Source organism: Mobula hypostoma, chromosome 2, assembly GCF_963921235.1.
Source record: "Mobula hypostoma chromosome 2, sMobHyp1.1, whole genome shotgun sequence".
Classification (NCBI taxonomy): Eukaryota; Metazoa; Chordata; class Chondrichthyes; order Myliobatiformes; family Myliobatidae; genus Mobula; species Mobula hypostoma.
Window position 1 is genome coordinate 38,132,286 of NC_086098.1, and position 23,954 is coordinate 38,156,239.

The window sequence follows — 23,954 nt, forward strand, 5'->3', positions numbered from 1 at the left end:
TAGAACAATTTACAATCACCAATTAACCTACTAACTGGTACATCTTTGGACTGTGGGAGGAAACAGGAGCATGCAGAGAAAACCTATGCCTTCCATGGAGGGATCACACAGACTCCTTATGGATGATGTCTGAACTCCTTATGGATTGAACTCTGATGCCATGAGTAAACTGAGGCCGATGTGAGAGCATCCTTCAGGCGGGTGAACGCATAGAAAGTATGCAGCCCCCAGATGTGCACCAATATCATTAACCCTCACTTCGGCAGTCTGAGGTTCCCACTTACCCAGGAAGAATGTGGTAAACTTCCCCAATAACTATTGTCCAGTAGCGCTCACATTGACTGTGATGAAGCTACTTGAAGCCACTCCTATTTGCCTACCGACACAAGAGGTCCACAGCAGATGCCATTTCATTAGCTCTTCAGTTAACCCTGGAACATCTGGACAGCACAAATGCATACGTCAGGATGCTCTTTATCGACTACCATTCAGCATTCAATACTATCTTCCCCTCAAAACTTAAAAATATGTTTCAAGTCTTTGGCCTCAATACCCCCTTGTGCAATTGGATCCTTGATTTCCTCACTTGCAGACCCCAGTCAGTTCGGATTGGCAACATCTCCTCCACAATCTCCATCAGCACAGGTGCACCGCAAGGCTGCATATTTAGCCCCTGCTCAGTTGCTTTATATTTATGATTTATGGCTAAACACAGCTTCAATGCCATATTTAAGTTTGCTGACAACATTATTATCATTGGCTGAATCAAAAGTGATGATGAATCAACATATAGGAAAGAGATTGAAAATCTGGCTGAGTGGTACCACAACGACCTCCCACTCAATGTCAGCACGACCAAGGAGCTGATTTTTCACTTCAGGAGGAAGAAACCAGAGGTTTTTGAGCTAGTCCTTATCAGGAAATTGGAGGTGGAAAGGATCAGCAACTTTCAATTCCTTGTTGCTATCATTTCAGAGGATCTGTCATTGGTAAGTGCATTCACGAAGATAGCCCTTAGAACTTTGCAAAGGCTCGGCAAGACATATAAAACTTGGACAAACTTCCATAGATACGTGGTGGAGAGTATATTGACTGATTGCATCATAGCCTGCTATGGAAACATCAGTGCCAATGAATGGAAAATCCTCCAAAAAGTTGTGAATACAGCCCAGTCCATCATGGGTAAAGCCCTTCCCACCTTAGAGCATATCAACATGGAGCACTCTCGCAGGAAAGCAACATCCTTCATCAAGGAACCTCACCTCTCTGCCATCAGGAAGGTGGTACAGGAGCCCCAGGATGCACACCATCAGGTTTAGGAATAGTTATCACCCCTCAATCATCAGACTCTTGAACCAGTGGGGATAACTTAACTCGTCTTCTTCCAGCTTCCTCGCCCTATCACTGAACTGTTCCCACAACCATGGACTCACTCTCAAGGACACAAAGAGTGATGGGTGCGTGGAATGCACTGCAGGCCATGGCAACAGAGGCAGATACAACAGGGTCTTTTAAGAGAATCTTAGATAGCTTAGAAAAATAGAGGGCTATGCAGTAGAATAATTCTAGGCAATTTCTAGAGTATATTACATGGTCAGTACAACATGGTGGGCCGAAAGGCCAGTAATGTGCTATAGGTTTCTATGTTCTATGTTGATCTCATGGTCTCAATAGTTATTGCTTACTTATTTATTATTATTTCTTTTTTTTTGGATTTGCTCAATCTGTTGTCTTTTGCACATTGGTTGGTTGTCCATGCTGTTGGGTGCGGTCTTTCACTGACTTCCTGGATTTACTGATATGCCTGCAGGAAAATGATTCTCGGGGTAATATATGGTGACAGACATGTCCTCTGATAATAAATTTTCTTTACAGTTTATAATAGTGTCACGCTAACTGCTACACTACTGTAGCACCTATATTTGTTTCATTGCCCACATTCGTCCCTCTCTACCCAACCAGAATAAGAGCAGAATTTCCCCTATGTTCACCTCCAACTTGACCATCTTCTACACTCATAGGGTTACTCATTGTAATTTCTGATATCACTACCAGACAATATATCATCCCTTCCTTTTTCAGTGCTCCACAGGAACGGTTCTGATCTCTTTTATTTTTGGCCTCACACCATTCCAATGAAGTTAACTGTGTGGAAGGAACAGTACTTCATCTTGTGATTTGATACATACAGCCAAATTTCAAAGTTGAAAGTACATTTATTAACAAAGTATGTGTACATTGTACAACCTTGAGATTTGTTTCCTTCCAGGCAGCCACAAAACTAAGAACCAAAAGAACCCATAAAAAATACCGGTCAAACACTCAATGTGAAGAGAGAAAAGGTAAACAAATCCTGCAAGCAATAAAAGTAAGCAAATATCATTAGAAAGCCATGTCTATGACACCTGGGTCAAGACCAAAATCCATGAGGTGCAACCTTCACAGAGCACATCAACTCAGTGGATAGTAACATCAAACTTACACAAGAAGATGTTGACAACAATAGACTGGCTTTTTTAGACTCTGCAGTACTTATCAAAGAAAATAGACATCTAGATATTGAAGTTTACAGTACACCAACCCCCACAGTTTGACTTCATATCAGAGCACTACATCACCATGCTGAGAATATGCCCACCAACATTACAGTTAAAAACAAGGAGAGCAAGTACTGGGAGAAGCCTTGAAAGCTTGCGGCTGTCCTGACTATGTCTTCATCAAAACAGCAACAGAAACCAGCAGACATATCAACCTAACAGACAGAGGTAAGGAGCAAAGCAGACGAAAAACATAGTCATCCTTTATGTAGCTGGAGTTTCAGAGAACCTCAGAAGGATTTTCAACAAACACTAAAATCCCTGTGTTTTTCAAACCTACAAACACACTCAGACAGAAACTCATCCACACCAAGGATCCTACACCCAAACATAAACGGAGCAATATTGTAGATGCTATCCAATGCAATGAGAACTGCACAGATCTATATATCAACGAGACAAAAGAAGCATTTCACAAATGGATGACCCAACATAGGAGGGCTAACACCACAGGTCAAGACATGGCTGTATATCTGCACCTAAAGGACAAGGGACAGTCCTTTACTGATAACAATGTGCACATTTTGGACAGTGGTTTGAAAGAGGGGTTAAAGAAGCCACATTTGTCAAACTGGAAAACCCATCCCGGAACAGGGTGGGTACAACACCACCTATCAGCTACTTACAATGCAATCCTAACATCTCTACCCCAACATCTCCACAACAGTTCACACCTCCAATTCATGCAAAGATGAGACTAATGACTCTCTCATTACCTCTGACTCTGAATGAGCCTCATGTGATTGCTATACCTTTAAACAACTGACAGAGTTTATAAGCCAGAAAACTACCCACCATGGATCAGAACTGAAGAAGCCTCTCAGATGAGTGGCAAATCATCTTCTAGACAACCAGCAAGTCCAGTTACCTTGATTTACTACTGCTTGATATTAGAAAGCTACGTTTCAGCCCTTATCCAATCTTTCCAAATTGGCTGGTGCATGGATCGATCAAACCTCGATCTCAGTTTAGATGGACGGGCCTCGAATCTGCCTCTCCTCTGCTCTGCTTGCCCCGATTTCACATCGACTTTGCACCTGCACACTTCAACCCTTGCCTCAGCTTCACCTTCACCCGCATCGTTTGTGGTGATCGTTTACCATAGTTCATGTTTCATGACTTAACTCAACACTATCAGATAATCAATCACTCATGTTTTGCCACTAACATTTCCACCATTTAGTATCATTTTGCCCTTGCTTCTCTTCAGGTAAGTCAGATCTCATTTATCTCCACCAAATTTGTACATGTTCTGGATTACTCTTACCATCTCTGACACCACCACCATTCAATCTCTCCTGGTCTCTGCCCTATGAAGGACTTTCCCACTTTCTCTGCAACCTTGAAATTTTAAATCTGCTTCCCCTCTTCTAATTGCTTTCTGTATTTTCAGTTTGCTTTTTAAGATTTTGCATTTGTATATTTTACCATTACCCAATTAAATTCTCCAGTAAACTTTGTGTACATTATTTGTGATAAATCTTTAAGGAAAAAGCCAGATAAAATCAATGCATTAGCAAAGCAATTTTTTGAACATTTCTTTGACTCATTCAGCCTAAACATAACCTGACAGTGCTTATTTAAAAAATAAACTCAAAAAGCAGATGAGATAAAAGAATGGTGACCAGAAAAATCACAGATCAGAATCATGTTTATCATCACTGACATGTCGTGAGATGAGTGGTTTTGCGGCAGCAGTACTGTGAAATACACTGCAATGTCCTCCTTGTTCCAGAATTACTTTAAGATCCAATCTTAAATATATTTTCATTCAACAGTGCAGTGATCAAGATGAATTGTGACAACCTGATGCATTCAGTCTGCTTGTCTGAATACAAAACAAAAACTTCCTTGGTTTCATGCTTCCTAGAAGCAAAAGCATATTGTAAACAGCAGACAGGTCCATTATATTAGAGAACTGATCATTCTTAACAGTATTATCATGTGGTACAGAGATGATAGGCTGTGCAACACACACAAAATACTGGAGGAAATCAGCAGGACTGAAGAAGGGTCTCGGCCCAAAATGTCAACTGTTTATTAATTTCTATAGATGCTGCCTGGCCTGCTGAGTTCCTCCCGGACTTAGTGTGTGTTTCTTTGGATTTCCAGCATCTGCGGGTTTTCTTGTGTTTATGATAGGCAGTGCTTCAAAAGAGGAAGAGAATTGAGAAAGCAGCAAATGCAAAAAGATATATGATTAGTAGTGTAATTCACTTTACATATGCAAGTAGCAAAGAACAGATTAACCAGATTGCACAAAATAAATTGTTTATTTAGCGTATTCATTAATTAAAATATCTAATCACTTTTAACATTGTGACTTCTGTAAAGACCAGGGTTTTATAACTTAGTGTGGCACTGGCCATTATGATTTGATGGCAACGTACATCAAAGTTGCTGGTGAACACAGCAGGCCAAGCAGTATCTATAGGAAGAGGCGCAGTCGACGTTTCAGGCCAAGACCCTTCGTCAGGACTTGATTTGATGGCATTGGTTTTGGAACTCTACCATTCACAACAATTGGGGAAATAGTTTAATCATCACCCACCCCCACCCCCAACCTTAATCATGCAATGCATCATTCAGTGCTCAAACTTGACCAAGTCAGGTCCACTTAAAACATTTCACTGAGTTGAAATCTCCTCATTATTTTACCCACTTGACCAAGATATCTAGTTTTTCTACATTACACTCTTCAAGTTTAGTTGGCTTTTAATCATGTAATTACTGGATCACTCATGGAAGGAAGTCTTTCTCAGATCTATTGAACTGGCTGAACAGAGTTCACCAACAGTCAATAGTGTTTGGAATTCAAATATTAAGTTTCTGAAAATAATGCTCTAATTCAAAATTTTTCTTAACTATGCTGAGTTACAAAAAATGTTTTTCCTTGAAAAAAATCTGAAATTAAGATACTAAAGCACTTACATCACTGAGATCCAGGAAACGATTCAGGAAAATGAAAGCCATGTTCTCCCATTCAACTGCCTGCAAAAGTAAGATTTTTTACAAAAGCTTAACTACTAAATAACCAAAACCACATGAATAATAACATCCAGATATTATTAGAAAGCTTCAAAAGGGAGCTTTATTATTTCATCAGATGCTCAGTTTTTACAATCTCTTCCCCACAGACAGGTTGCCTTTAAATTCACAATAATTTTCTGTATCAGTGAGTTTTGTGCTATTATCAGTTACTGTATATTGCTATGAATTTCAAGGGGAAAAAAAGCAAGTACTGATTTCCATTAGCAGAACAGAAATATAAGGTACAGATAAAGCCTAACTGAAGTTCCAACCTGAATCAGTAAAATATCCACCTTTGCAACAGAAGTCTAATGGCACCAATCAAAATGTGATAAGCAGTTGGCTTGTATAGTTTGAGGAAGACTTACTGGGAAAAATCAGCAACATACAAGAACTAAAAACTCTGTTGCCTCTGCTATTGTGATGGTTGGATGGGATGGGGTGTTGAGGATGAGGGGATGGGTTATGTCAACAGTTAGGTAGATCAAAGTGTCAGGTGAAGGGAGGGTTGAAAGTTTAGGCTGAGTTTCTTCAGGGAGTAGAGGACCCGAAAGAGAGTTATTTAAATACTCACCTGAAAGGGGGCACAGTGTTTTCAGCATAGTCCTGCCTCCTACTCAGTCACAATGCAGCAGGGTTCAAGGGTGCGGTGAAAGTATGCAAGCTATCCACACATAAAAGGAAATCTACCTAAGTAGCTGCCAGGCCTACGCTGCATGCCATTAGGCACCATGCCTGTAGTGGAGGTCCTCTCATTATTAGGTGTCAGTCACAGAATAAGACTTTCTAGCAGCTTGTCTCATTTCTCCTGTTATGGATAGTTCCAAAAGGAAGGCCTATTTGTGCATCCATATCCAGGAGCATTGGCCTAGACATTGTCAAAACACCACTGACTACTTATCATACTATTCCTGTAGATTTTTGCAACTTGTGAAGAATCGTAGTGATGACTTAAAACAAATGAAGCAGAAATTCACTAAATAATCAATACCCTCTGCAAAAAGAATTACAGAGATAGTGGGGATGGTCCTTAGTGCTATTAATGCATGTTCAGCCGTGCAATGTTATGAAAAAGCTTAAGCTAGATCCCTGAACTCAGTGTTGGCATCGAAGCAGTGCTGTACTCTAACTGATATTATGATCTGCCTTGGCTTCAAGCCTCCAGTAATATTAACTGGCCCTTTACAAAAGTAGCATTCAACATGGTTTACAATATAAGCTTTCACTCCTTGGCAACTATTCCAAAAATCCATTTGGATATGGCACCCAAATACCAACACTATCAAGCCCAATTTCTCATCTTTTCTTTTTAATATACTGATGGAGTTGTATTTCATGCAATGGTATTTTGTACAACTCTTCTAAACTATCAATGTCACACGTGTGTAGGACAAAGACATTGGATGCAGCCAAGTCACCTACCAACCTGACCTGGAAATAATTCATCTTCCATCATCATTATTCAACCAAACACTGCAACCTCTTATTTAAATGCAGAGCAAGAATAACTTGGTCACTCCACTGTAGCAATTCAAGGAGGGAGTTCTGCATCACTTGCTCAAGGCCAAAAAGGGATGAGCTTTTAAACAACGGCAAACTAACCACATTCACACTCTGTGTATAAATAAAGAAGGCTTCCATCTATTGAATATGAAGCACCTTTTGATGACTGAGAATCAAGCTGTAATCTTAATCTAAAATTGTTCCTTTTCCTTCGATCAAATGTTATGTCAGTTCTCCTTTCATCTTACCAATACAAAATTGTTTCTAGCACCTAATATGTCTATTTGAAAGGTAATTACAGACTGTTCATTCTTAATTCAAGACAGCTGTGTTGAGAATGTATTACAAATGTTTAGTTTGAAATACAAATGAATTTCTAAATATATTAAAATCATGCAAATTCAACCAAATCATAGCATTTAAACTGATTAGTCTTGGTTATGTTTCTTATAAATGATAATGTGAATATTCTATTGTGAATGCCTGCAAAAAATGCATCTCTAGGTAGTATATGGTGACATACATGTACTTTGATAATAAATTCACTTAATTTCAAACTTTGAAATGCTTTCTCAAGTTCTCAGGATATTCCAGGGTGCTTTACAATTAAAACATATATCTGAGATAGTTATGTATGTATGTATGTATGTATGTATGTATGGGAGGCACAAATATTTGGCTAAAGGTTTTCAAACCCAGTCTGAATTTACCTTTCTTTTAAAATCAATCTCCATTTCTTAATATGTAGATCCTGATTAAATTTAATCATCAATTACCATTACATTCTTTTCTTAAAAATTAAGGGAATTTGCTTTGCTTCAAGACAATGTCTCAATGTCTTTCTCCAAAATAAACATTTTATACAATGATGTATCTACAATTTTCTAGCATTGTTTTTCAAAATCCCTGCTAGCAAAGTTTATTTGAAGCAAACTTAGCAGTATCCCTTCTAATATAAAAACACAAAAGAGGGAATTAATACCTTTGCTGCTATGCCAGCCTCATAAAACGCTTTGTCAGCAGGAATGATGTCTGTATGCCGAAGCAAAGAGATGGATAATTTTGCTGCAATCATGTCCTGAAATCAAGAATCATTTAGTGATTTAGTAAATGTTTTTTAAACCTCTCCGTGCCTTGTGGCACATTGGGTGGCAACCTTGCCATTTCTTTAGCATTTCCTTGTTTTTTTTACGAGGCTAAGTTGCCTTGATGCTCAACCCATCACGGATGGAAAGCATGAAAGGAGCCGGCAGGATTCGAATCTGGAACCTCTTGCCTCGAAATCTGCTATGGATGCCACTACACCGCCGGCCAGCTAAGTTTAAATGTGCAATAGGTTAAACCATTTTAATAAGTTCTGTTACTCCAAACAAGACACCAGCTCAATATTAGTGAGTTAACTTTGTACACAAAATTATATGCATTTTATTCCTGAAAACACTTCAATTTTCTGTTTCAAGTTTATCATGAAGAACATTGAATCTGCTGAATTACATTAATGAAAAGACAATTATACCAGAATGCTAATTGGATACTTGATTGACTTATGAACACCATACCTACAATACATCATTTATTGGTATTAATAATCTGTCCAAGTAGTTAAGAACTATTAGCCTATATACAAAAGGTTAACTGAAAAAAATTACAGAAACTATAATGCTAAAGAATATATACATAGAACACTGGAATATTACTTATGCTGGCCTTGTAATTGATGCTCACACTGTAAGAAATGAATACCATTGAGAGTCCAAGAAATTCCCTGCAAAAGGGCAGGTATTGCATGGACTTATCGGGTATGAAAGAAATTTTGATCAGAGTAACAGTTGGAGAGGAATTGTCCAAATGTTCTTCCTCCTGGGATTTTTTCCCTTTTATTTTATCAGTTTTTCCAAGATGTCACTTTGTTTTAGATAATGTGGAAGAATGCTGTGTCTTGTGTAGAAACCTAACCCATTACATATGCTAAATACATCAAAACATTTAACTCTGCTTATGAAATTCTGCTCCATTCACTTGAAAAAACCAAACCTCAACACAAACACGTTACTATGTTATTTTGTTTTCATGGGATATGGACCTGAATCTCAGGGTCAGGATTAATTGCCCACCTTCTTTTCTCCTTAAACTATAAAAATTGTGAGGCTATCTTAGGGAATAGCTGTATATCAACAGCAATAAGGCACTTGGAGTCAGAGACAGGTCAGGCACCCAAGGCTAGCAAGTATCCTTAACTAAAGGGCATTGAAGCTCAATAAACCTATCTATTCTTTGAACTGCTGTATCCAAATTGATTTTCAAACTTACCGACTTTTAAAGTAAAAAGTAAATCTTTGCCCTAAGAACACCTTAGAAAGTCCTAATGGAAGTATTGAAAAAGGGCAGAAAATGCTTCTCTGCTGATGACAGGTTATAACATTCCGATGTAAGGTTTGATTCAAACACTTTATGAAGTACAGTTCTAGTTAGGCAATCATAAAAAAAAATTGATTATTATTACCCAGGAAGGAATCTGTATCAGGTTTATTATCACTGACATATGTTGAGAAATTTTCTGAGAATATAGTGTCAACTATGATTTATTCTTTTCTGTCTGATAAGCCAGGAATAACAGTTAGTTAGATAGAAATTTTGGGTTGGGATGCACCATTCAATCCAAAGGCATGTTTTAGGGCTGTATAATTCGATGACTATGATAAGACAGTATTACCTAATACATGAAGTTTGTAAATAACTGATGAATTAATGAAAACACATCTTTACATAAACATATCCAAAATATGTTAGCAACACACATCAAAGTTGCTGGTGAACGCAGTAGGCCAGGCAGCATCTGTAGGAAGAGGTGCCTGCTGCGTTCACCAGTAACTTTGATGTGTGTTGCTTGAATTTCCAGCATCTGCAGAATTCCTGTTGTTTGCGTCCAAAATATGTTGGAATCTTTGACACATGAACCTTTGATAGGTCACTTTGGGATGGTTATCCAAACTTACCAGTTGATTGACTCCCAGTGATGCCGCACGAGTGGCATAATAGTGTGCAATCAGTAGCATTTGCTCAAATTCTTCATGAGCAGAAGAATTAGCCTCTGAAGATTTAACCAGGTTTTCACACTGGAAAATTACAAAAAAAATCTAAAAACTAAATTGTATTGTAGAGATACAAATTAATCACAATTGGTATTATCTTTTCCAATTCTTAAAAGATGTAAATTGACATCTCAGATTGTTGTAATAATGAAATACCTTACAGAAGTATATTGAACCCCCATTTATATCTACATTGGACTCTGAGACCTCAAGTGAAAACATATCGCAAAAATTTCAAATTGAAAATATAGGATGTAGTCTCAAAATAAAGAATTCTTTCCAATCCTAGCAGTCAGATAAAAATTTTGCTTGTGGCAGAATTTTGCTAACCATTAAAAATCACAACCGACTAGCCGCAAAGTCCAACAATTTTGGAAACTAAAGAAACTTCACCAGAAAATATAATTTCTTTTCCTTTCTTTACAAATAACCCTAACCAAAATCTCTCTTTCTCTCTTGCTAATCCTAGTCCCTATTTTAACTTCTGTATGCAGTTCAGTTTAAATATTAGTATTTTTCCCTTCTAGAAACTTAGTTTCTCCTAATTTGGCATTTTATTCCAACAACATTTTAGAATTTTGATCTTCACAATTTCTTTCCAATTAATTTTAAAAAGCTTTGGTGTCAAAACTTCTGGAAATTAAAGAAGAATATCCTCTAAAAGTAGATGACTGATATAATTTAAGAATATAATTATGCTACTCATTCATAAATGACTTGATCAAAATTTAGTTCACAACGTAAAAAGTCTAAAATTGTGTTCTTAGAACAGAGCTCAGATTTTCTGCTAAAAGCTGTTTCAAATACATTAAAAAGCATAAAAGATAATTTAATAGATTATTCTGATCACATTAATGAGAAACAAATCATTTTAAGGTTTTTTATGTTTAAGATTATGGTTTGGAAACTTAAAATACTATAGTTGCAAATGAAAAAAAAAACGGAAATCAGAAATCAGCTTTGAAACTCGTGAGGAAAAAAAATTGGATAATTTAACCTGGAAGTAAACTGCAGAGTGCCATGCTACAAATATAAAGAATAGTATACTTGGCCAATAATTTTAAAAACTGATAAAAAACATTAATGTCGAACATCAATTGGTATAGATAGGAAAAGACTACCAATGTGAGACACATAAAATCTTAATTTTCTTTCTACTAAATTATATTTTCCTATTCTTCCGTAGAAAATTTGAAGACGTGTGCACTATTGTTAGCATACACATTTATGGTATTAAGAGGAAATTCTAAGTTACTTTACAAATATTATTTGTAGTAAGCAAACGCTCCATTCTACCACAAGCAAAAAAATCCTCAAAATAATTTCTATTCATGCAGTAAAGCTAATCTTTCTGAAAACATCTATAATTTCTTCAGATCAACGCTGTGCTTAGTACTAAAGCAGTACTTCATGATTCAGATTATGTTCTGAAATAGTCCAGAATTACTGTAATATGTGAGGAAACTATTATCTTGCCTCAAATAAAGGCAAATCAAAATGCAGGTAATGCAAATGTACAGAAACCAACATTTCTTTTCGCAATAACAAGTTAACAAGTCAAGAAAATATGAATTTTTTTCTTTGGAGTGACTAATCTAGAAGGTATCATCCTCACATCACCGTGGAGAATCCTTGTAACCAATATAACAAGATTGTCTGACCAAGTAAGAATGAAGATTAATTGCACGCCAAGACTCAGAGCAGAGAGTACTGATTTGAAGCCATTTAAATTCTTTCCATCCAAAACCTCTTCATAGAATTTATCGACCAAAATCAAAACTGCATCCATTTGGACTTCTTTCGCCATTTTAGGGGAATACAAAACAATGAGTCAATACTCTTTCACTTTCAGATAATTGTCATAATCTCTATTTGCCTGAGGTTTCTCGTCACATAAAAGTTTCGATTTATGCCATACCTACCAGATTGAAGAGTACATTGCGAAGATCAGCCCATGTCCTATAGCCATCAGCACTATTTATATCTGGCATGTTAATTACATCCATGAAAATCCGTTTGTATATGTTGAAATTCTGAAAGAGAATAAAATAAAGTGATCCTGAAAAAAAAAGAATACACAAAAATGTTCCCTTTTTAGTGACAGTCCCATTTCCCAAAGAATGGACAGGAATAGGAAAGGCTACTTTCATCTGTTGCATGAAGCACATGCTCTCAATAATAAAAAAAAATACAACAGGTAAATCCTAACTCTGCCAGCATAAGGCTTTTGACTGCAGCCCAGCACATTTACATCAGCATCTACACATTAACAGCCAAGACTCCCTCAGATAGGGCGATTTCCTTTCGTTGGCAAATTCCAGAGACCTTGGAAGTCCTTTCGTTAGGGCTGATTATGTCAATGTTTTGGCAATTCTGTGAAAGGAGAATAACTGGCAGCTGATAGATTAGGAGACTAGGAGCGGGTGGTGTTTAATGAAAGGAGCCTAGGGAAATAACAAATTCTAACTATTCTGCAGATGCCAAATCAGTCATGCCCACCAAATTCTCCAGAAGTAGTAACTGCTGCTTGTCTGATTTTGCCAACTGTAAATCCATGTTAGATGTTTTAACCAGCAGGCCTCGACATTACATTGGACCATATCCACATCAGAATAGGTTAGAAATTAAAATGTCTGACAGAGGTCAAAGAGTTCAAAAGGTTAAAGTTCAAAGTAAATTTATTATCGAAGTATACATATATCACCATATACTGTACAATCCTGAAATTCATTTTCTTGCGGGCATTCAGGGTAAATACAAAGAAACTAGAAAAATCAAAAAAAAAATAAACAATAAATATCGAGAACATGACAAGAAGAGTCCTCGAAAGTAAGTCCATAGGTTGTGGGAACAGTTCAGTGTTGGGTGACTGAAGTTGAATAAGGTTATCCCCTCTCCTTCAATAGCTTGATAACTGAGAGATAATAACAGTTCCTGAACCTTGTGGTGTGGATCTTGAGGTTCCTGTACCTCCTTCCCTATGGTAGCAGTGATAAGAAAGCATGACCTGGATGGTGAAGGTCCCTGATGATAGATGCTGCTTTCCTGCAACCGTGCTCTACGTAAATTTGTGCCATTGGTGGGGAGGACTTCACCCATGATGGACTGGGCCATAGCCACTACTTTTTGTAGGCTTTACCATCCAAGGGCATTGGTGTTTGCATACCAGGCCATGATGCAACCAGTCAATATACTCTCCACCACACATCTATAGAGGTTTGTCAAAGTTTTACATGACATGCTGAATCTTTGCAAACTTCTAAGAAATTAGAGATATAGCCATGCTTTCTTACGTGCTGGGCCCGGACCAGATCATCTAAAATGATTACCAAGTAATTTGAAGTTGCTGACCTCTCACCACCCCTGATCTCCCATTGAGGAGTGGCTCATGGACCTCTGGTTTCTTCCTCCTGTAATCAACAATGAGCACCTTGGTCTTGCTGACATTGAGTGAGAGGTTGTTGCTGTGGCACCACTCAGCCAGATTTTCAATCTCCCTCCTATATGCTGATTCATTACCATCTTTGATTCGGCCAATGACAGTGGTGTCGTCAGCAAACTTAAATATGGCATTTGAGCTGTGCTTAGCCTCTCAGTCGGAAGTATAAAGCAAGTATAGCAGGGGGCTAAGCACACAGCTTTGTGATGCTTCTGTATTGAGTGATTATGGAGGAGATTTTGTTGCCAATCCGAACTGACAGGGGTCTGCAAATAAGGAAATCAAGGATCCAGTTGCACAAGGAGGTATAGAGACCTGGGGCTTGGAGCTTATTAATTAGTTTTGAAGGGATGATAGTAATGAATGAACTGTAGTCAACGAAGAAGATCCTCATGTATGCATCTTCACTGTCCAGATACTCCAGGGTTGAGTGAAGAGCCAATGCAATGGCATCCTCTGTTGACCTGCTGTAATGGTAGGCAAATTGGAGCAGATCCAAGTTGCTCCTCAGTTGATATATTTCATCACCAACCTCTCAAAGCACTTCATCACAGTGGATGCGAGTGCTACTGGAAGATGATCATTGAGGCAGATTACCACATCCTTCCCAGCACCAGTATAACTGAAGCCTGCTTTAGTACTCGACCAGGTACCCCCATAGGTTCACCCTCCTGAAGGATGCTCACATTGGCCACAGAACTGAAATCACAAGGTTGCAAGGGGCTGTGGTATGAAGGTACCTCCATAGTTTGATGGTCATAGTGAGCATAAAAGGCACTCACAAAAGAAATCTACAGATGCTGGAAATCAAAGTAATACAAACAAAATGCTGGAGGAACGCTGAGGCCAGGCAGCATCAATGGAGAAGAGCAGGTTTGAAAGTATGACCTTAAACTGTTTATGTGGTATCTCAAGTACCTAAATATGTCTTAGTTCAACCTGGAAAGCCATCTAACACCATACATCATTCTCCAAGAACTGATACTTCACTAAAACATATAAGAACTACTAGGGAGATTGACTTGTGAATTTCACTTACCTGTGTATTAGCAGGAACACCATGTTGAACGTATAGACTTAATGCCTTTTCCGAAAGACCTTCTTTGATAAGATGCGTAACATACAAAGCTACATACTTGTGAAGAATTTTATAGTTCTGAAACACACAGTTCAATTATACAAGTTTTAGAATATATTATCAATGCTGAAAACACAATAAGCAAAAACTAGACCCAAGTTATTTGTATATTCAATATATATTTGCTGGATTTCACTCTTTGGCTTCTGATTATGTAAAGAATTGCAAGAATTTATATCATAGAAACAAGTCATGATGCAAATGTTCCAGCTCAGTATTCATATCTTGAATATCTGCCACTCTAATCACTCATCCCCACTTTGCTCTAATGCAAGTACAAACAGTGGTTTCCTGAGAAGCAACTTTAAACTGTTATTATAATTTTCAAGTTTATCACATTCAAACTTAATAAAAGTATTTAAAGTTGGCTCAAGTTTAAAATAGAAAAACAGTGATCCTATTTGCATTCAGTATTACAACAGATAGGATCTAACAGGCTTCTGGGCTGTGCATGTACATCGTTAATTCTGCACAATCAGAAAGCTTGGTCTGATTCCACAAGGCACACTTTAACAACCCTTGCTAATACTACAACCCGTCGAGAAGCTATTGATTCTCCCTCTAGTTCTACAATTAAATTGGCTGAAATATTATGGCAGGTACATTTAGCAGTAAGTTCTTTTTTACTGAACTAGTAACTAATGGTTACTGCTTAATCACTTCTCTAATCTTGAACAATTAATTTTACAAGAGATTTACTCCCTCAGAAGTTTACTGGGGAGTACATAAAATGGTTTTCTTTCTCATTGTTTTCATCTCCTCTAACACTCTCCCTTAATCCCAATTTCATTTCCCAATCTTTGTTTCCCTTCCTGATGAGCATTTAGTTCTAATTTATATTGCCTGCTTTATAATTCTAATTTGCAGCACATAAACTGCAGGTTGGATTCTTCAGTCTGATTGATTGAAGAGCCTCCCTGTACACTGATCTCATGTGGAAAAGATCATGCCAAAACTTGAGTCAGATTGAAAGATACCTATACTGACATTGTGCATAGTATTTGTTGCTATCTTTACTTGCTTTCAACTGAGTAGCTTATCAGGTATTTCATAGTTCAATTAACAGCTAACTGCACTGTTATCACCTTACTGAAAGGAAGAAAATTATTTCAAAAACACATGAGACAAGTAAAATTCTTGGCAAATCACAAAGGTTGTCATAAGTAGAATTATTTCATTGTGCATTACGATGATACAAATTATACATTGCTTACATTTTAAAATAACCTTCAAACTCAAAAATTAATGACACTCTTCCATGATAGTGCACTGTATTTTTCATTCAATGTCCAACATGAATATTGTAGAAATTAAAACTATTAAATTTCACAAGAAACATTAAGCAGCAAGCTACCTTACAATCTCTTCATATTAAAGGTTATTTAATACATTTAGCATTGTATAAACAGCCCAGAAAATTAAGAATATAAATTTTAAAATACTTCAAAGGTATTTAACCATATAACCATATAACAATTACAGCACAGAAATAGGCCATCTCGGCCCTTCTAGTCCATGCCGAACTCCTACTCTCACCTAGTCCCACCGACCTGCACTCAGCCCATAACCCTCCATTCCTTTCCTGTCCATATATCTATCCAATTTAACTTTAAATGACAACATCAAACCTGCCTCAACCACTTCTGCTGGAAGCTCGTTCCACACAGCTACCACTCTCTGAGTAAAGAAGTTCCCCCTCATGTTACCCCTAAACTTTTGTCCTTTAACTCTCAACTCATGTCTTCTTGTTTGAACCTCCCCCAGTCTCGATGGAAAAAGCCTATCCACGTCAACTCTATCTATTCCCCTCATAATTTTAAACAATTCTATCAAGTCCCCCCTCAACCTTCTACGCTCCAAAGAATAAAAACCTAACTTGTTCAACCTTTCTCTGTAACTTAGGAGATGAAACCCAGGTAACATTTTAGTAAATCTCCTCTGTACTCTAGCAATTTTATTGACATCTTTCCTATAATTTGGTGACCAGAACTGTACACAATACTCCAAATTTGGCCTCACCAATGCCTTATACAATTTCAACATTACATCCCAACCCCTATACTCAATGCTCTGATTAATATAGGCCAGCATACCAAAAGCTTTCTTCACCACCCTATCCACATCAGATTCCACCTTCAGGGAACTATGCACCATTATTCCTAGATCCCTCTGCTCTACAGCATTCTTCAATGCCCTACCATTTACCATGTATGTCCTATTTTGATTAGTCCTACCAAAATGTAGCACCTCACATTTTTCAGCATTAAACTCCATTTGCCATCTTTCAGCCCACTCTTCTAACTGGTCTAAATCTCCTTGCATGCTTTGAAAACCTACTTCATTATTCACAACGCCACCTATCTTAGTATCACCTGCATATTACTAATCCAATTTACCACCCCATCATCCAGATCATTAATATATATGACAAACAACATTGGACCCAGTACAGATCCCTGAGGCACACCGCTACACACCATCCTCCAATCTGACACACAGTTATCCACCACTACTCTCTGGCGTCTCCCATCCAGCCACTGCTGAATCCATTTTACTACTTTGATATTAATGCCTAACGATTGAACCTTCCTAACTAACCTTCCGTGTGGAACCTTGTCAAAGGCCTTACTGAAGTCCATATAGACAGCATCCACTGCTTTACCCACGTCAACTTTCCTAGTAACCTCATCAAAAAATTCAATAAGATTTGTCAAACATGACCTTCCACGCACCAATCCATGTTGACTGTTCCTAATCAGACCCTGTCTATCCAGATAATTGTATATACCATCTCTAAGAATACTTTCCATCAATTTACCCACCACTGACGTCAAACTCACAGGCCGATAATTGCCAGGTTTACTCTTAGAACCCTTTTTAAACAATGGAACCACATGAGCAATATGCCAATCCTCTGGCACCATCCCCGTTTCTAATGACATTTGAAATATTTCTGTCACAGCCCCTGCTATTTCCACACTAACTTCCCTCAAGGTCCTAGGGAATATCTTGTCTGGACCCGGAGACTTATCCGCTTTTATATCCCTTAAAAGCACCAGTACTTCCTCTTCTTTAATCGTCATACTTTCCATAACTACCCTTCTTGTTTCCTTTACCTTACACAATTCAATATCCTTCTCCTTCGTGAATACTGAAGAAAAGAAATTTAAGCTGGGGGCTTATATGGGAGGCAGGGTTTGAGGGTCGGCACAACTTTGTGGGCCGAAGAGCCTGTACTGTGCTGTACTATTCTATGTTCTATGTTCTATGTTCAAAATCTCCCCCACCTCTTTTGGCTCCGCACATAGCCGTCCACTCTGATTCTCTAAGGGACCAATTTTATCCCTCACCATCCTTTTGCTATTAATATAACTGTAGAAACCCTTTGGATTTATTTTCACCTTACTTGCCAAAGCAGCCTCGTATCTTCTTTTAGCTTTTCTAATTTCTTTCTTAAGATTCTTTTTACATTCTTTATATTCCTCGAGCACCTCGTTAACTCCAAGCTGCCTATATTTATTGTAGATCCCTCTCTTTTTCTGAACCAAGTTTCCAATATTCCTTGAAAACCATGGCTCTCTCAAACCTTTAACCTTTCCTTTCAACCTAACAGGAACATAAAGATCCTGAACCCTCAAAATTTCACCTTTAAATGACCGCCATTTCTCTATTACATCCTTCCCATAAAACAAATTGTCCCAATCCACTCCTTCTAAATCCTTTCACATCTCCTCAAAGTCAGCCTTTCTCCAATCAAAAATCTCAACCTTGGGTCCAGTCCTATCTTTCTCTATAATTGTATTGAAACTAATGGTATTGTGATCACTGCACCCGAAGTGCTCCCCAACACATACCTCCGTCACCTGCGCTATCTCATTCCCTAACAGGAGATCCAACACTGCCCCTTCTCTAGTTGGTAACTCTATGTATTACTGCAAAAAACTATCTTGCACACATTTGACAAACTCCAAACCATCCGGCCTTTTTACAAAATGGGCTTCCCAGTCTATGTGTGGAAAACTAAAATCTCCCACAATCACAATCAATATCGGCTATCTCATTACAAATTTGCTCCTCCAGATCTCGGTCCCATTAGGTGGTCTATAATACACCCCCAAAAGCGTCACTACACCTTTCCCATTCCTCAGTTCCACCCAAATAGCCTCCCTAGACGAGTCCACTAATCTATCCTGCCAGAGCACTGCCGTTATATTTTCTCTGACAAGCAATGCAACACCTCCCCCTCTTGCCCCTCCTATTCTATCACTCCTGAAGCAACGAAATCCTGGAATATTTAGTGGCCAATCACACCCCTCCTGGAACCACGTTTCACTAATAGCTACAACATCATATTTCCAGGTATCAATCCATGCTCTAAGCTCATATACCTTTCTTACAATGCTCCTAGCATTAAAATAGATGCATTTAAGAAACTCTCCACCTCTTACTCTCTGTTTACCCTTAATGCAGCAAACAACTTTGTTATCTTTTTCTTCTTTCTTCCCTACATCTTCGGTCTGAGTGCTCCCGATCTCTGTCCCCTGCCTATCCTCCCTCACACACTGTCTACTAGCTTTCTCTATTTGTGAACTAACCTTCTCTCTCCTAGTCTCTTCAATTTGATTCCCATCCCCCAACCATTCTAATTTAAAGTCACCTCAGTAGCCTTCGCAAATCTCCCTGCCAGGATATTGGTCCCCCTAGGATTCAAGTGTAAACTGTCCTTTTTGTACAGGTCACACTGGCGCCAAAAGAGGTCCCAATGATCCAAAAACTTGAATCTCTGCCCCCTGCTTCAATCCCACAGCCACACATTTATCCTCCACCTCATTGCATTCCTACTCTCACTGTTGCGTGGCACAGGCAGTAATCCCGAGATTACCACCTTTGCGGTCCTTTTTCTCAACTCACTTCCTACCTCCTTATATTCTCCTTTCAGGGCCTCTCCCCTTTTCCTACCTATGTCATTGGTACTTATATGTACCACGACTTCTGGCTCCTCTCCCTCCCACTTCAGGATATCTTGAACGCAATCAGAAACATCCCATTTGAAGATGGAAGAATAACATAATTTAAATAAATGTGAAATTGTGGCCAATACTATGAAAGACATTGGCAAATAGCAGACTGCAGCTTCAGAAATTGCATGTTCACACAAAAATCCTTAAGCTGTTGACATTTACGCAGGAAAATGCTGAAAACTTTTCATGATACTTGAAGCCTGCATGTTTAAATCCTATATTGGCACTTGTTCCATAATACTCGAAAGCTGAGGCCTCAGCCTTGCTAAAATGGCTTTTTAGCATTAAAATATAACCAATTTAAATAGTTCTACTTCACCTGCTTATTGGCAGTTTCTATGCATTTTTCCCATTGGCCTCGTTCAACATACATATCAAGTGCTGCTATCACATCCACTCCAACCAGCTGGGGAAAAAATGCATGAGTTATATGAATGTACTACCAAAGCTGGAAGAGACAATTGTAAATTTACCAGACTTAATCTCACTTATGAAGCCAATTGCTCTCTTCAAAGGGAATTTACAAAAGGCTTAAAACCCAGAACCACCTTGCATAGAACATCCATCTTTAAGTACCAGTAAAATTAGTTCACTCTATGGCTCTATTCATGAATTAAAATTAACATAGCTTCAGCAATGTAACTTTTACAGTGCAGACCACATTTTAAATCTGACAAAGCAGTTCAATTATTTGGTTCCTTGACAGGTGCACCATAATCAAGAAAGCCACTGAAAGTTTAATGCCTTCTGAATGCCTGACTCTTGTCTGCTGCTACCCATGCACTTTGCCACAGCATTTTCATTAGGTGTAGTGAAAAATGGGCAGAGACCCAAATGAAGATTTCCAGGATACACACCTTGTCAGAAAGCTACAAACCCGCAGGGAGATTTTCCTACTGGTCATGCAACAGCATGATCATTTTCTTAAAAAATAACATTTTAGTAATGTTAAATATTATTCATAGAAGGTGCAGTTTCTTTTTGGGATAACAATTTTGTAAAATCAGATTCACAGCAAAGAGATTACAAAGTAAAATTGTAATCTTGCATAAGATTACATAAAAGTCTGATGCACAGAGGTCATTTAGCATATCATCTTTGTGCTAGTTGAAAAAGAACTACCTAGCCAAATCTCACCTTCCATGACTCCTCAAGTACATTTCCAAGTATTAAAGGTTTTTACCTCAATTACCCTTTTGTACCCCTAATGCCAGGTGGTTGTAAAGACCTTTGCTCATCTCTCCTTCAATCCTTCTACCAATTCCTTGAAATCTATGCCCCTGCTTTTTGAGTCCTCTGCTAAAGGTAATATTCTTGTTTGTCTCATCCCCTCATAACTTTTTTATAACTTAATGAAGTCTCCCCTCTGCCTCCCCTGTCCAAAGCAGACAGTACCAGCCTTTTCAGTCTTTCCTCATTGCCATAATTCCCTGTCCTGGTAATGTCCCCATAAATTTTCTCTGCACCTCTCCTCTCCAATGCAATGGACTCTTTGCGGTACCTTGTTGATCTGAACTGTACACTGTACTCAAGTTGTTATCAACATCTTAAGTATCCTCTCATTTATTGTCTACTCCCTTGCCTTGATGCACCTTACTGAATGCATCTTACTGAATGCATTGACACTTACTTCTTTGAACTGCATTCCATTTGCCACTTTACTGACCAGTCTTTACAGCTCACATTCAAATACACTGCCACCCAGTAATCCCCCAATTTAATCCTAGCCTAATCACCGGACAATTTACAATGAATAATTAACCTACTAACCAGTATGTCTTTGTACTGTGGGAGGAAACTAAAGCTATGGAGAAAACCCACACATTCACAGGTGTACAAACTCCTTATAGGCCGCGGCAGGAATTGAACCTGGGTTGCCTGCACTGTAAAATATTGTTCATCTTTTACTACGTTATCTTTTGCTTCATATCATTTTGAGACCAACTGGTTACATATAATGTCATGTTAGTTCAGTACAAAATCAAATTCTCACTGAATCCACTTTGCCGTGATTTTTCAAATGTTCTTTATAGCGTTGATCTACATAGTCTTCAAATCTGGAGAAAATAATTAAGAAAATTGGATGAAAACATTTAACCAGCACCTATCAAACTCCTATGCTTCATTGCCAATGAAAGAACATCATAATTGCTTGTTCTAGGGAAATGCAATAATCAACCTGCACACAGCAGCTTCATAAATGAAATGAAACAAGTACAGGTTTGGTGATGTGGTTGAGGGGGACAATTGTCCAGAACAAAGTCCCATGTTGCTATTTTCAGAAAGAGATTAACATGGGAATGCAGTTGAAAAACTATCGAACAAACGAAAACATTTAGTTTCCACATTAGTTTCGAAATCCTTAAGTTCTAGACATTTATCTGGGAATATTTTAAGTTACATAGGGGATTGGCTGCAAAACCTGGGCCCATATGTTCAAAACCTAGGGTGAAACTTGCACTCATAATATTCCAATTTGGGGCCAGTAGTTGTCCAACTTAACCAGTAACATTTTTGCAATAAGATTTATGTAACAACAGTTATTTTAATTAGTTGAGCTACCAAATATAATTACTAAACTTCTTCGGGATTGACTTAAGATTCTGTAATGATTTTAATCATGCTATTTTGATTACATTTGTTCTCCTTACTTGGAAATTATTAGTAACAGAGTGAGCATCTATCATTTTTTGAGAAGGTTTACCCTTGAACTGAATTTAATGATGGAGGTCTGTGTATTGATACAAAAATGCATGGAACTTCTGTATAGACTACTATGTTAGACATGCTTCAATGTTCAAAGATTCAATGATTCAAAATACATTTATCAGCTAAGTATGTACACAGATTACAACTGTGATTCCTCCTCCCACAGCCAACCGTAAAACAAAGAAACACCATGGAACCTGTTACATGTTACAACATGTTTAGCATGACAGCATCTGATGCTTAAAATCAATACACTAGAAACAGTAACAAATTTAGAGAAACAAACATAGTATTTTATACATTCTTTTGAAATTTGACAAGGTAAATTAAACACACAATCTACGAGCTAAACAAAATAAGCAATAGTTGGCACTGAAATAATTCTTGGAAATATAAGGCAATGGGAAGAAACGGGAAAAAATATAATTCACAATAATCAGCTGTGCTTTTTGTTCATCTTCATTATGATTATATATTCATGAACTCAAAAACATCAAAACAAATGTACTCCCACGTGAATATCCCAGATTGATTACACGTCTGTGTAATGGTCTGCAAATCAATAAAACATAGTGATTGGAAAAGATACAAACATACCTGATGCACTTTGCAAAAATTCTGATCTTTCAGACCCTACAGTATGATTTCTGGGAAAAAGCCACCATTTCCACATACAACACAGGCTTCATAAACCTTAAGATCCATTATAAAGGTCATTTTCCTCCAACATTCATCTTTTGGGCCTTCAATTCTAGGAAAACACCATTCTTGAAATGCCCCCAGCAACACACACAAAATGCTAGAGGAACTCAGGCCAGGCAGCATCTATGGAAAAAAGTACAGTTGGCATTTCAGGCCAAAACCCTTCAGCAGAACTGGAGAAAAAAAGCTGAGGAGTAGAATTGAAAGGTGGGGGAGGGGAGAGAGAAACACCAGGTGACAGGTGAAACTTGGAGGGGGAGGGATGAAGTAAAAAGCTGGAAAGTTGATTGGTGAAAGAGACAGAAGGCCATAGTAGAAAGAAAAAGAGAGGGAGGAGCACCAGAGGGGGCGATGGGTGGGCAAGGAGATAAGAGGGGATGGGTGAGAGGAAAAGAGAATGGGAAATGGTGAAGGGAAGGGGGGGTGGGAGGCATTACTGGAAGTTTGAGAAATCGATGTTCATGCCATCAGGTTGGAAGCAATCCAAGTGGAAAAAGAGGTGCAGTCCTCCATTCGAAGTGTGGCCTCATCATGACAGTGGAGGAGGCCAGGGATGGACATAGTTTAATGGGAATGAGAAGTGGAATTAAAGTGGGTGCCTACTGGGAGATCCCGCTTGTTCTGACGGACAGAGTATAGATGCCCAGAGAAGCAGTTTCCCAATCTATGTTGGGTCTCACTGATATACAGGAGGCCACATTGGGAGCACTGGACCCAGTAAAT

General features: G+C 38.2%; 1 protein-coding gene across 2 annotated transcripts in view; it reads right to left on the reverse strand.

Annotated features, from left to right (window-relative positions):
* Positions 1-23,954, reverse strand: part of ift172 (intraflagellar transport 172) — a 210,536-nt gene that overhangs the window by 9,957 nt on the left and 176,625 nt on the right. Inside the window, exons 38-44 of one of the 2 annotated variants that reach the window (XM_063035641.1) lie at positions 21,814-21,877; positions 20,140-20,226; positions 14,701-14,817; positions 12,145-12,255; positions 10,127-10,246; positions 8,113-8,208; positions 5,529-5,588 (exon numbers count right to left, since the gene is read on the reverse strand). In XM_063035641.1, coding sequence (XP_062891711.1) covers positions 5,529-5,588; positions 8,113-8,208; positions 10,127-10,246; positions 12,145-12,255; positions 14,701-14,817; positions 20,140-20,226; positions 21,814-21,877 — 655 coding nt within the window. The remainder of the gene's footprint in view (positions 1-5,528; positions 5,589-8,112; positions 8,209-10,126; positions 10,247-12,144; positions 12,256-14,700; positions 14,818-20,139; positions 20,227-21,813; positions 21,878-23,954) is intronic. The other variant, XM_063035645.1, reaches the window with a different exon arrangement.